The 14962-nt window shown below is 32.4% G+C and overlaps 1 protein-coding gene across 1 annotated transcript; it reads left to right on the top strand.

Moving 5' to 3' along the window:
* The first annotated feature begins 5246 nt into the window (after nucleotides 1-5246).
* LOC121124890 (uncharacterized) lies at nucleotides 5247-13813 on the top strand. Its single transcript, XM_040720091.2, has 7 exons — nucleotides 5247-5414; nucleotides 5490-5764; nucleotides 5839-5963; nucleotides 6019-6192; nucleotides 8283-8491; nucleotides 12831-13047; nucleotides 13105-13813. The coding sequence occupies exons 1-7, from the start codon at nucleotides 5247-5249 to the stop codon at nucleotides 13452-13454; spliced, it is 1518 nt and encodes a 505-aa protein (XP_040576025.1). The 3' UTR covers nucleotides 13455-13813.
* Nucleotides 13814-14962: the final 1149 nt, after the last annotated feature.

The following is a 14962-nucleotide window of genomic DNA, read 5'->3' on the forward strand; positions in this document are numbered from 1 at the left end:
AATATATACGGTCGTTTTCCTGTCCACAAAATGTTACCCTCACAAATTAATAAATAAAATAAATAATAAATTTACCAAATAAAAAATTGATAAAAATAACCTTTTTCTTCAAATTTTCAGGATTACCAAGTTCATTTTAAGTTTTTTTTTTTTTTTAAAGCGGCTATGGTCGATGTTAAATGCATACAGCTGGTATATTTTGTTAATATGATTACATTGTTATTTCTTAGACCAGAAGTTACTATATGGATTACAGACAAACATTGATATTTTAATAAAGATCAGTCATTTGATTTTTATAGTTGTAGTTTTTATGACGTTCTAGAAAAAGGGGATTGGTAGAACTCCCCGGTATTTTCTTCCATTTCAAATTTTTCAAATACAAAGTTTTATCCCTTTTGTTGGTTGCAACTTATCCAATCTCCTTGTTCACGACATATTTAATTTTATACAATGAAATAGTAAATTTATAATAGCTCTTTGATATACCAATATATTTAAATGAAACATTGCAAAAGTGCACTTATACTAATGAACTTTCAAAAATCAATTAAACAGCTTGTTACATAAATCATGTACATCTTTAGGTTTATCACAAGTCTTATACACGACGGGTTCCCTTCTCCGCCTCTTTTTTGCCTTCTTTCATCATTTTAGCATATGCAATATTACTGTCAGTATGTGCGTATATGCTCCTTGTTGCATAAGATGATTTTTTTCAATTTTTAGTTGTAAAATGTATACGCAAACGTATCTCCAGACAAATTTATTAAACTTACTAATTTAATATTCCATTAGAAGTCCATTTCTTGCACTGGAAAAAAATCAAATAGCCATTCTCATCGATTTCTTTTTTTGCCCATAACTTTTTGGATTTGATTGAATTTAGAAAGTGTAGTTATTCGTTCTGTTGCTTTTTTCATACGTAAATCACTTTTAATTTATAACTTGACCCCCTTTTTAGTCTCCTTGAGCTGAAAAAAAAAGTTTTTATTTTCAGGTATAGCATGAGCCCCCTTATATGAAAAATAAAATAATTTCTACCCCTGTTTTACCCTGATCAGGTTCAAAAGAGACGCCCATGCAAAATTTTAGCCTCCTCGGTTCAATCGTGTGGACATGCTTAAAGGACACATACACTAACTCTATTTTGTATATATACAGATAGGCATAGTATGAATGAACTCATCAAAAGCAACAAAAATTATTCTTCACCTCAATATAGATTTTATAGACTTCTTTTTAATAATATAAAAAAACGCGAGATGAGGGGTACATAAAACAATATACGAGGAGATAAAATAAAGCCAAACGTTTTGGGAAATCTGCGGTGTTTGAAACTAGGTTATGTGGGTACCTATTGTATTAATATTAGCTGTAAATGGCACTAGGGAAATTGCCCTGGGGAAAATTGCTAGTTAGGAGAATTTCCGTATTTTTGCAGATGTAGGGCTCTGTCATAGCGTCCCAGTGCTGGGTTAGAGTGGCTTTGAAAGCCTCGTTGTTTTGGTGAAAGACACTGCAGGTCTACATTAGAGGTTTACATTATTTTGGTTTAACTGTATCATGTATTTATTTCATATTTATGCAAGGTAATTACGATTTTGAGCTATCCAATGGCGTCTCGACACATAGTGTCTCATTATAAAAATAAATATTATCAAATTTTGTTCAACTTATTATCACCTTCTTACTCATTTTTATTTTTATTAAGTATACACTATATTTACTTTAATTTTAACTTTTTTTGTATTTAGGAGAGAAGTATTTACCTTTCCTTGGCCGGGCACACTTTTTCATTCACTTCCATGTATTTCTAGTAAAGTTATGTAGAATAAAAGGTGTATTTTTTTTGGAACAATACATGATTTTTTATTGAACAACGTAGCTGACACGTGACGTAGTTGTAATCTGAATGAAAATCTTTAAATATCTTTGAGTGGTGGGAGCGTTGGTGTCTTTTCAAAATTGAATATTGCAAAAAAAGTTCAAAATTATTGTGATGTAGCCACATGTATATCTCCTCACATGGACTCAAATCAAGGGTATTCATATCACAGGTTTCCGACGCCACAACACTTCCAAGATAAATGGGGCAATGCTTGTCGTAGAAGAAACACAATTAATCCTAACACGGAAAAAAATTTGTTCTTGACATTTTGAAACCGAATGCTTTGAAAGAAATTTGCAATCCGAACTAATGACAAATTATGGTAGGACTGCCAGTAGCAAAGTTCGCAAAACAGTGCAATTCAACACTATAACAACTCTCAATTTATGTTTTGGTAATCCTATGAGGTGCGCTGAAGAAGATAAATTTAAAGTCATGAGAAATAAAAGGTTGGATTTTTAGTTTTACTATAATATTAATATAGGTATTTGTCATATATTCTTCTTGACTCGCAGCCCGAAATACCAAAAAGATATTTCATAATCTAGTTCATGATATCGAAGACGATAATGAACATGGTGATGAAGCAATGGACACTAGTGAACAAAACAGCAACACTGGTTTGGATGTTTTAAATCAATCAATCAAAGAAATATTAATTTAGATGCATATAATAATTGGAGAAAGGAGGAATAAAAAAGACAAGCATTTAAATCTTTGAAATTAAATTTGTGTAAAAAGATATATACAAGTCAAGCAAATGTGCTTCCTAGTAATGACAAAGACAAGACCCAAAAAAGGAAGAAGAAGACACTACAAGATCATTGATGTTAAGGTCCTACTCAGGAGGAAATGACTATGACTATCTTCAAAAATTATTATCTCCCTTTGCCCGTTGTCAACTTGAAGAAAGTGGTTTTCAAACTATTAATGTCCCCCTGGAGTTCAACACAAAGTTCTTGATATTTTACAGAAAAAAAGGGATGGTAAATTGAACAGATGATTAAAATTCATAAACAAATAATTATGAAACGCATTTTTAGAGAGTTTTCCAAAAGGAATAATCAATTAAAATATCTGGGATTGACATCAAACGAAGGATCGATTATTCACACTCTTTTGATCAAGTATTTCGCCCTAACAAGAAGGTTCAGGCGTAATGTTACGTTGGCTTTGTGATTCATGGAAAATGCAAGCATATTTAGCCTTTGATATTCTATTGTTTATCCAAAATTTATTTGACCAAATCAAAGAGATAAAAATTAAAGAAGAATATTTGTTTTGGCAATTGTTTCAGATATGGGTCATTCAAATATCAAATTACGAAATGCGCTTGTTATTACTGAAAATTCTTCATATTTTTGGAATCCTTCTAATACATCAAAAAAAGATATATTTCTTCCACGATGTAGCTTATTTGATTAAACTTATAAGAAACCATACACTAGACAAAGGGTATCTTCTACCTGATGGATCCACGATAAAGAAATAAAATTTTCTTCAATTGATGTCTAGGGATTGCCAGGAATTAGAAATAGCAAATAAGATTAAAGATCCCCACCTGGATTGTCATAGTAGTCAAAGACAGCGTGTTTGTTTGGAAACACAACTGTTAAGTCGTACAACAGTCTCAGAATTCAAGTGCAATTGTTGTGGAAGTTATAGTACATTGTTCACGCAACCTTTTATATTAGTATGATTTAATCCCGAATATCTACATTTTGGATCTGGATGAAGTTTAAAGTAGTTCCAATTTATTGTGGACACCCTGTATACACTTTTCACTATCTGGTTACTTTAACTGGTAAAATGTACATGTGGCTGACTAATATTAAAGCAAAATGTCAAGTGAAAATAATCAAGTTCCTTCAACGAATATTCAAACTTTTTTCCTTTAAAAATAATGGACTAGGTGATTTAATAAATTTATACTAATCTGTCAGTCAATGTCCAGTATTTTTTCGAAGGCTTAGTTTTTTTGGTTTTTTTAAATAACTTACGCTGTACTTTTTTAAACACTTGGAGTGTTGTATGTAAGTATAATCATTCATAATAACTATCCTTGGCTCTAATATTATCGTCAGTACTTTCTTTATGTAGGTGTACATCTTCAGGGATCAATCTTTCTTCAATTAGTTCTATTTTATCCACATCAATAGGTGTTTCTTGATTTGTTAGTGCAAATCTTATTTCCATTTTTCATTTGCCAACTTTTCTATTTAAAACTTAATTTTCAGCTCTTCCTTGTTATGATCACGACTTGTCTGAGATTCCAAATAATTATTTTTTTACTTCTGCTCTCTTCCAAATCTTCCACTTCCCTGACTGTAAGTAACTTCTCTTTCCATGCTTCGTGTTAACTCTTCTACAGTCAACCTCTTAACTTTTTTTTCTCCTTGGTGTTGAGCCTCGTTAATGTTTCTTCATATCTCTCATAATCTCTTCCCAATATGGCTCTCTGCCTATCTATTTGTCCTAAAGTAGCTTTACTTCAATCCATTACATGTATGTAATACGACACCTTTTGTCCTTCTCGACGTAGAAATTCACGGGTACTTCTCAAAAAGAGCAACCCAACAGGTAATATTAAAAGCTTGAACAAGAATGAACGGTTGTTGATCTTTAGAACTCATCTTATTTGACTCCTTTAGTAACTGTTAAAATAAAACGATATTAGTTATAATAAATATTTGATAAATTTGTTAAACCTTTTTAATGGATTCACTTCTCCTACAATACAATGTGCACTGTTTGTATTACATATATTTGAAAAGGATGAAAGGGAAAGCAAGTTACAACCAGCTAATAAAACTGAGTGACGTCAATAATGCCTCCTATGTAGTATAACATGGACTGAAAGTCTATACAAGGGCAGTAGATGAGTCTGTAAGAGAATCAACGACCACTTCAGATTTTTACCACATTTTCCCATCATTTGTTTTTATAAAAAAAAAAATGATTAATCACAAAATTTGCTCTATAAACTTTAAGTCTTGTTTTATATTTTATATTTGAAACTTGCCCAAATAGCTCCTGTGTCATGAGCAACACATCAAAACAACTAAAAACAAAATTATAACATAAGTTTTTCCCCGTTTTGTTCATTTTTAAGCCTTATCAGCTTCATTATTTATGAAATTTGATATCATTATTTATTTTTATGTTGTTAAGTTGAGAATCAATTGGCACATTTTTCATCATTTAATATTTCTTTCAAGGACAAGTGGTGTCAAATGATGGAATAAAAAGTGATCGAAGTATTCTATCTGATATTGGCCGTCGTTGGCCAAATGGTATTGTACCATATGGTGTTCATCCAAATGCCTCAAGTCTTGCGTTTGAAATAAAAAAAAGCATGGACTACATTGAGAAACAAACATGCGTGAAGTTTGTTCAAGCACCACAAACCACGCGGACTTCGTTCTTGTACATCATTGCCTCAGAACAGGAACAATGTAATTCATATGTTGGTTATTTTTCGCACAAATTCACTCTTATGTCTTTGCACCCCATAAGATGCAACGTAAGTTTAAAAAAGTTACTCAAAAATATAATTATAATATTTGTCAAAATGATTTTGATACTTTCTATAAAATAGAATGGAAAAACCATACAGCAAAAATTGCTCCATGCTCTTGGGTTTACACACGAACATACACGTCCTGATAGAGATAACTATCTGACAATTAATTGGAATAATATCCAAGAAGATAAATATCGAGAATTTTATAGATATGTCGAGAAAAATAGTGATATAAGAGATTGCACAAAAAACCTTCTCCCAAATCAATCAGAATGTACACGCGAAGAATTAGTGACAACGGAGGGTTTACCCTACGATTATGGCTCAATAATGCATTATACAGAAAAAGCGTAAGTTGTTCTAATATTAATTATTCCTAAAAATATTATTCCAATCAAAATTAATGATACATTTTTTCATCCAGTTTTAGTAAAAGTTCATCCAATACAATGGATCCAATTCAAAAAGTTCCATTTGGAATAGAAATGGGAAAAGCTAAAAGTTTAAGCTACTGGGACATTTTAAAAATAAGGAAAGCTTATAATTGCTGTAAGTTGTATTAAATTTAAAGTCAACACTCAATTATGAACGGCTTTGTATTTAGCTATGTGCTTAACATTAGGTCTAAAAAAACCCTGCAAATTCCCTTTCAAATATCTTGGAAAAATGTACTATACATGCACTAATGTGGCCAGTTATACACTCTGGTGTGCAACAGAAGTTAATGAAGAGACGAAAGAGTATACCGAATATGACTACTGCGAACCAAGTTGTATACGTGAGTCCATTATATGTACAATTACAGGGCCCGCAATAACAGGCGAGTCGATTACTATAACCCACTCATTTTAGGTATGCTAATGATGTGTCCAAAAAATGATGTATCCTAGAATCCACATATTATTTCTATTTCAGCAGAAATGTTAGTAAATTAAAAAAACAACAAGATTGCAAAAATTTACCTCCTATGAGTTTTTCTAGCCATTACCTTCTACTTATTAGCTTTTGCGATTGTAAATTTGTTAGTAGGGCACTCTCCCATGTTTAGTACCAAAAGCCTGTCCTAGAATTCTTAATGTACAGGGAGCGGGGATCAGATTGTCGCCTACTTTAAAGCTTGATAACTTGAAGACAACATTATCAAATAAAAAAACGGTTACCAAATAGGAAAGCTATTCTCGTCAGCTGATGATACGTAGTTCAGTTAACATCATGCCGTCATCATATAAGGAGATAAAGAGCTATAAGTTGAACGAGGAGCTTTCGAGGTCCGCCGTTGTCATGGCATTGGTTAATAATGGAGGTGAAATCTCCAATTCAACAATTGCTTCAACCTTAAGAGTGAATTTACGGACTGTTCAGCGTATCTGTAAGAAGCTAGAGGACACCTGGGATGTTGACCATAAAGAGGGCACCCAAGGAGGAGGGCGCCGACAGGAAGGTCAGGGACACCGACTTTGTCGACAAGGTGTAGAAGATGGTTAAGGATGACCCTCCCAGGTCCATTAAGGCCATGGCGAGGGATCTGGGCTGCCATGAGAAAACAATAAGGGACTGTGTATCTGATGATTTAAGGTGCAGGAGCTACAAGATGCAGCTGGGCCAGATCTAGACCAAGAAGGCAAAGGACAACAGGCTGATGAAGTCAACAAAATTGCTCAATAAGCTCAAGCACCCATAGCAGCCCGGGATGCTATGGTTTTTCTCTGATGAAAAGAATTTCGGTCAAGATCAGAAGGTCAACAAGCAGAACAACATGTGGATAGCCACCTGCACCAGCCAAGTGAGGAAGGTAATGAAGACCAAATTCCCTGCAATGGGCATGGTGTTCGGGGTGGTCAGCAGTGAAGGTCATGTTATGCCTCCCCACATGTTTGAAACGGGTCTAAAGGTCAATACAGAGGTCTACCTGGAGGTTCTACCCTGGATCCAAGGGGCTACTCTATACCTATATGCTCGTCATAGTTTTGATTTTCAATAAAAAAGTTAAAAAATGTATATTTTTTGAAGAAAAATATTTTGGCGACAATTTGATCCCCGCTCCCTGTAGTTACAAATGATTGACTAAAAAGAATGGTTTGGAATTAATATTCTTATCTATGAATCTAGTGACAGCTTGATAAAGGGCCATATGATTGTTTTGGTGCCCTAAAAGTCAGGATTGGACATGCTGGCATTGTTTTTCTTTTTACTGCTGGTCAGAGTCTAAAAATAAGAGCAATTAATAAAACGGTAATTAAAAATATAATCTTGTATTTTTTGCTCTACTTTTAATCAAAAAGTGTTATTTTAAAGCTTTAAGGTAGGCTATATAATTTGCTTTCGCAAACATATATTCTCCCTCCTCACAATGTATCAATTCTTTACTTTACTTCATATATAATTTTGAAGGAACTACATTACACTAATAAAATTGTAGCTACGTAGTAGCTATATGACAACGTAGTCAGGAGAATTGGTACAAGAAATCATTATAGTTTAAATTGAGTAGAAAATCAAATTAACAACAATTAAATATAACCCCTAAATTACGAGCAAAAAGCTTTTTTTTTTTTTTTTTAAAGTCAAGGCAATCCTTCTTTTTGTCATCATTTTTGACATTTTCCCGAATCTTTCCATCGATTAATAAATTTATTGTAGATTAATTGCAAAATTATGTGGAAGAAGGGGAACAAACTAGCTGAAATACCATCACTTTCACTAAATCTCTCAAAATATATATTAAAAAAATTATAATTCGGCACGCTTGTTTTGTTGGAAACTGTAACTTTAAAATTGACTATGATTCAAATGCTGTTGTAGATTTGAATTTATGGAATTTTTTTTGATAAGTTAGTTGGTAAATCTTATATATTTTGTAAACATCAGAATGTGGAACCTCCAACCATCCTTCCAAGTCTTGTAATCAAACTACAGTGGGAGAAAACGGAGCTGCTCAATTGGAAGATTATCCCTGGCATGTATTCATTTTGAAATGGAAGGAGGATGATGTGAAGTGTGAAGGGGCCATACTGACAAAGCATCATGTCATCAGTGCGGCAAGCTGTATAAAACAATATGAAAATGAAATACTAGTAGTAAGTAGATATCATTATTAGATTGAATATATTAGCTTTCCTTAGTGATCTGGGGTATGATACACACTGAGCAGGGGTGTCCGCAGGAGGTGGGCTGGTGGAGCTATATCCCCCTCATCAAATTAAAGATTATTTTGTTTTTTACTTGATTTTTTTTCTTGAACAGCTTATCGATAAGAAGTTTTGTGACCCATAAAACGCCATAATTATGTACACCTTTTAAATCATAAATTGGATGACTTTTTCTTATATACATTACAAAAAATTTACCCTATGAAAGTTCTAGAGGGTTTAAAACTATATAGACATTGCAAAAATTCAAGAAAAAGTTGCAATATACAGCTTAATTTAATAACTTCAAATAACCTCCGAACTTGGTTTGACGTTTTGGGCCAATAATGACCCTTCTAATTAGTATAACTATTTTTAACACATAAGGAAAATGTCTCATTTTTATTTGCAATTGTGAAAAAAATATACAAATTGACTGAGAGCATCAGTTTTTCTGAGATAAAATAGTTTGTAGTCGTTAATAAATAGAAGATATAATGAATTGCAGATTTGCGTGGCAGTTTTGGACAAAAAATCACCTCTTGCAATTGACAAAATAATTTTTTTAAACACCTAACAAAGCTTCAATATTTATCTATTCATTAGTGAACAAAATATGAAAACTGGTTGACGGAATTTATGAGATTAAGAAGTTTGTAGTCGCTAATAAATAATAGCGATTATTCCATTATCTCTAAATTGGCTTCGTCTTTTTGGACAAACATGACCCTTCTAATTAATACAGATTTTTTTTTTTAAACATAAGCAAGCTCGAACCTTTTTCTATTCATTAGGGAACAAAATATAAAAATTAATTCAGAGTGCCAGTTTTTATGAGATGAAGTAGTTTGTAGGTGCTAATAAATTATGAGAGGAGTGGCATCTTTCCGTTATGCTCATTCTGTTTTGGTCACTGAACCTCTTACAATTCAGATATATGAATTGTAGGTTTCGTGATTCAAAATACGACAGTCCTCAATGTAAAATGGCATAATTTGAGTTAGATAATAATTTATAAACTTCGTGCGTCATATTTAATACACCTGTCTTAAGAAACCAGTTCTTATTACGTGCGATTCAAGGAGAAGACGGATTAAATTTTCGACCCTGAATCTCTGGATTTTTCATTAAATATCCAATGGATTTTAATAATTGAGGTATTTATGGCAAGAAACAGTCCATATAAGACGTGAGAGCCCCTTTTTAAATTCATCTTTTGACTTTTTTCAGACTTTGCAACATACCTACTTTATAAATTGATCCCTGATCTCCATTACCAAATTGACAAAACTCAAGGCCTGTTGGAGAAGTTTGAAAGCAAATTCTACTCGTATTTGGAACAATATTCTAGCATGTCTAGAAATTCATAAGGAAGGAGACGATCTTGGGAAATTCGAAGCTCTTCTTTAAATGGGGGAAAAGTCTATTACGAAATATATCGAAGCCGAAAACCTCGGTATTAGGACATCAAGCAGCTGAGACACGTAACGAGGACACTGATTGGGAAACATGAGTTAGACTTTTGTGAAACTTATGGACAAATATTGTTACTTCTTAGAGATTTTGTAGCAAACAAAGTAAACAAATTCAATAGAACCCAAACCCCTGAAATTCTTCCACCAAATACCTCAAAGTCGAGAATAACGAGACTGAAGATCAACCTGCCCGCTATTCTAGAGGAAGATACTGATTTATAACAATTTATTATCCGTTGGAAACCTTTATGAAAAAATTATTCGAGACTCATTCATTTTTCTAAGTGGCCGAGTGACACAAGGGTGGGATGTTACTTGAAATGCTATTCCCTATATTCTTAAAATTGTTCGTGAATCACTTGGTACTAAAGCTAATACGAGAAAGGACTCGGATGAGATAATAGAATGAATCATGTCTCACCTCAGAAGCCTTAGTAACCGGTATATACTACATATAAAAGACCTCTTAAGTATACGTCAGTCAGAGAGTCAAAATTATGGGGATCTCAGTAAGGAAATTACTGAATTGGGATATTTTCCTAATAGGGAGAACATCACACAAGACTGCTTGCACATTGGTTTGTTAATTCAAGTTGTTAAAAATGAATTTGATAGGGGTAAATTAATGTCTGAAGATAGAAAATATTTTGCAGATGCCAGAAAATTTCTTCTTTCTTATATTTTCATCAAAATCCCAAGTGTTCTCTAGCTTCTTACAGATACGCTGAACAGTACGTAAATTCACTCCTAAGGTTGAAGCAATCGTTGAATTGGAGATTTCACCTCCATTATTAACCAATGCCATGACTACGGCAGACCTCATAAGCTCCTCGTTCCACTTATAGCTCTTTATCTCCTCATATGATGACGGCATGATGCTAACTGAACTACGTATCGTCAGCTGACAAGAATAGCTTTCCTATTTGGTAACCGGTTTTTTATTTGATCTTCAAGTTATCAAGGTTTAAAGTAGGCGACAATTTGATCCCCGCTCCCTGTATTTAAAGAGATTTTATGTTTTGTGGTTTATATAAAGGATATTCACGCACTTTTCTCAATAAATCAACTAATATTCGACCCTTAATGTTTAATAGTCATATCAGATTTTGTACGTACATAGATATTGTGGACATTTTAGAATTTTGTAGAAACATACAGGACTGTTTACACTTCGTTCGTTTAATTGATAACGTATCCAAATCAAGCCAAAAGTCAAGCAAAGTTACTAAATCATTTGAAAATTTTCGGCAGAGAATTAAATACTAATGGAACTCGACTATCCCAATAGTTCTTCTGTTACTTGGTCATCACGACCCCCTAAATTATTGGTTATTAAACCAAGACGAACTACTCTTTTGTACAACTTAGATAACAAAGAAAACCAACTCTCATCTTGTACAATTTCCTGGTCTTGATGCCTTGACAGAGCTTCAAAGATAAACAAAGCTATTGTCAACCACACCTTACTGGGTCCTTTACTAATGGAAATGTTCCCTCCAGACTGGTAAAAATGGAAGTTTAACCCACAAAACCCCAGAGATTTGTTGAACAAACAGTCATTTCCTTGTGACAGTGCTTCTAACGACTCCGCTCTTAAAAACACAAAACTTATTTCCAATATAGCCTTTTCAAACTCACATCAGAACTTGTATCGATACGAATTGGCGACGGGCTCTCACTTTACAAATTCCAAAACACTCCCTGGAAAACGAAAGAAAATTTAATTCCGATAAAGAGGAAGTGAAACGTCCTCTCACCCCTTCTTGGATTGCCGGGAGTTATCGGAGCAAAGATGCATGTTCAAGGAAAGGGTTAAGAAGGCTAGGAAGCAACACTGAAAGAGAGGGACCTCTGCTTTTCTTCATGTCTAGAGAAGCCGACAAAGACATGTATGTAGATTGAGACACTTATTACGAGTTTTCTTTTTAATGTTTATAAAAAATAAATACCGTAGAGTACAGTTGAACAATTCAGTAATACCAGAATGGATAGAGGAAGAAATGAGTGCACTCACACTCCTCTGTTAACCTGCCTCCCTCGAGTCACAAATGCTTTCAATTCTTTTTTGTTTATTATTACTCTTTGTGGTGTATCCTTTCTAAATAAGAATTGGGATTTATTTATATTTAATTCCTTTTAAATAGTTGTTTGTAGCTTAAAGGAATAAAATCAGTTGAAAATTTCATATATAAAGTAGGTAATTAGAGGCAATATATACTTTTAAATCTACTCAGACATTTTCATCTTTAAAGGGTCATTACCATGTTAGGAGAAACATTAGAGGCCTTAATATAAGTAAAATAAATAAAGTTTGTTTATGCTTTTTAACAAGAAAAACCCAAAATACAAACATAAACCTATCAACATCGTTATATAATTACTTATATAAATAAACTTATTATATATGTTTATTAGCAGGCAGGGGAGGATTGATGAAGTTGTATTTCTAAGAAAAACTGCCGACTAATGATGACCTCAAATAATTAGAAAAATAGCATGGGAACATGCTTGGTTATTATATACGTCTACTTGTTGAATTTGAGACTGATTTCTGCGACCATATTGGATTCTATGTGTGTTACCTCCAAAAGATGAAAATAAATTAATATGAAATATGATAAAAAATTTGAGGTGGCTTCAAAAACTTTTAAGGGGACTCAAGCCCATTCCTATAACCCCCCCCACACACACACACAAAAAAAAAAAAAGAAGTTCCTGATGACATCACTGCTAAAGACAAAAAAATAAACTCAAAACGGGTTAAAATATTTTAACAATGTATAAAAATGTACTTTTAAAATATATTTTCCTAGGTTAAAACAGGAAGTGTGGACAGTGAAGCCTTCTCAACGCGATATATATTGTATTATATAAACGCTAAAGCATATCACCCAGACTACAACTCAACAACTCATGAAAATGACATTGTCATTTTAACCGCAGAATTTAACATGGAGCCAAATATAAATTTAATCCCTATTTGTTTACCGCAAGTTAGTACTCACGACTTTACTGATACGTCTGCAACATGTAAGTAGATTATTTTACATCCACTATCTCATTATCACAAAAATTTATGAATTACAGATACAGGAGTTGATATTCCGACTATTTCAACGCAAACTAAATTAGGATTCCTTATCACAAAGATTGTAAATGACAACCAATGTCAAAGTTCCAATTTGCTGTGTGCTAAAGCTATTAATACTTCCTCAAATGGAAACTGGGGATCGCCGCTAGTTGCAAAAGTTGATGGATCATGCGCTTTGATTGGAATACATTCAAAACAGACTGAAGGAGACGGAATTTTAAAGTTCACTCGTATTGATCGTTACTTGGATTGGATCAAACCAAGAATATTACACTATTATATCGTATATAAAGAGTATAGCTTGTGGGAGTCCGTCAATGATGAAATTAATGGAAATGAAGGATGAAATTAACACACAAATCTAACATATTTTATGGTTTTTTTATTTTATTTTATTTTTTCATTATAATTTAATTACATAATATAAATAGGTGTTTTGGTTCGAGTATTACTCGAACTAAAAAACTCGATTAAGTCAAAAGTTTTCTTCAAATTAACGCGAAACATCCCAACCCCTCCTCTCCTTTAGAGCCCTCAGGTGTAATGGTAGTTTATGAAATATGTATTTTACCTCAGGGACTGATCCCCAGACTTCATTGTACTTATGTATATACCAATAAATCTCTTAGATTAAAAAAAATATGGATCAGTTTGTAAATTTGTGATAATTTTTTTTCATCTCCAAATATATCCGCAAATTTTCAATGCTTGACAGGATTTTAATTCTTTTTTAATTCCATATAGATTATATTGCGTGTATCAACTTGAGGCTGTTTCGCCTCCCTAAAACTGTCTAAATATAAAACGTTATTTGTCCTCAATGTTACATGTGATATTAAAATTATCAGTAAAAAAATGAAAACTTTTTTTTACCATTATATTTTAAACTTGTGGGTTCGTAATATCTTTTTTAATTTGACTTTGACTTAAATGAGTTTAGTTTTAATACTAATCTATTTTTTAAAATTTTCTAAATATATTTGTAGTTATTGTATACGATTTACAATTTTTAATAAATATATGATACATGTTAAAAAACAAAGAAAACTCGGAAATGAATGAAAAACCAACCATTAAAACAATGTATACAGGAAGTATATAATCAATTAAGATGGATAGTACATTGGGATAACATACAAAATAATTGATAAATTACAAATCATAATAGCCCCTCACAAATTCAAAGGTCGAAGTATATCTCTTGGTATTGAACTTTTGGCTTTGAACGAATATAAAATTTTGATATTACTTTTTAAAATAATGTTATTGCTTTTTAATATTCAATTTTGTGTTTTGCATTATTTCTTATTTTCTTGTTTGTCGCATCCAATAGCAATTTTTTTTAAATATTACCTGAAATTGTGATAATGGCATACATACAACTTGAAGCATTTTCAATAAAGAATATCCCTACTAAATTAAAAAAGTCGCTTAAGTAGATTGAAGATGAGGAAGAATATGATGAACACATAATTTCCCAAAGATATTTTATTCTCTTTGAAGAAGTAACAATTCTTTATCATTTTTCTACTATCGACATGTGTATTTTTGCATCTTACTCTTCATTTAAGTACATTTATCTGAGCAAAAAAGGAATTGAAGTAAATTCAAGATATAATATTCAAGTTACTTTCATTTCAACTTATGTATTAGGGATAATGATGAAAAGGATTTAAACAATTTTCATATCCCTACCTATCATATAGCACACTATTACCTTTATTGTTATCTATCAACCATTTTCCAAAAAGAAAACAGAATAGGGCAAAAATAAGTTCGTAGCAGTTAGTCACTTTTTACAAACTATGGAGTTACTATGTAATAATTATCACTGTGAATTTTTTAACAAAAGTT

The sequence above is a fragment of the Lepeophtheirus salmonis genome, chromosome 9 (genome assembly GCF_016086655.4).
Source record: "Lepeophtheirus salmonis chromosome 9, UVic_Lsal_1.4, whole genome shotgun sequence".
In the NCBI taxonomy this organism is placed as follows: Eukaryota; Metazoa; Arthropoda; class Copepoda; order Siphonostomatoida; family Caligidae; genus Lepeophtheirus; species Lepeophtheirus salmonis.

Excerpts from the sequence above, each read along its gene's own strand:
- LOC121124890 (XM_040720091.2), top strand. The coding sequence starts at position 5,247 with ATGGACTACATTGAGAAACAAACATGCGTGAAGTTTGTTCAAGCACCA. Across the intron at positions 5,765-5,838 it reads ATGCATTATACAGAAAAAGC|TTTTAGTAAAAGTTCATCCA; the intron begins GTAAGTTGTTCT and ends TTTTTCATCCAG. Across the intron at positions 5,964-6,018 it reads AAGGAAAGCTTATAATTGCT|CTATGTGCTTAACATTAGGT; the intron begins GTAAGTTGTATT and ends CTTTGTATTTAG.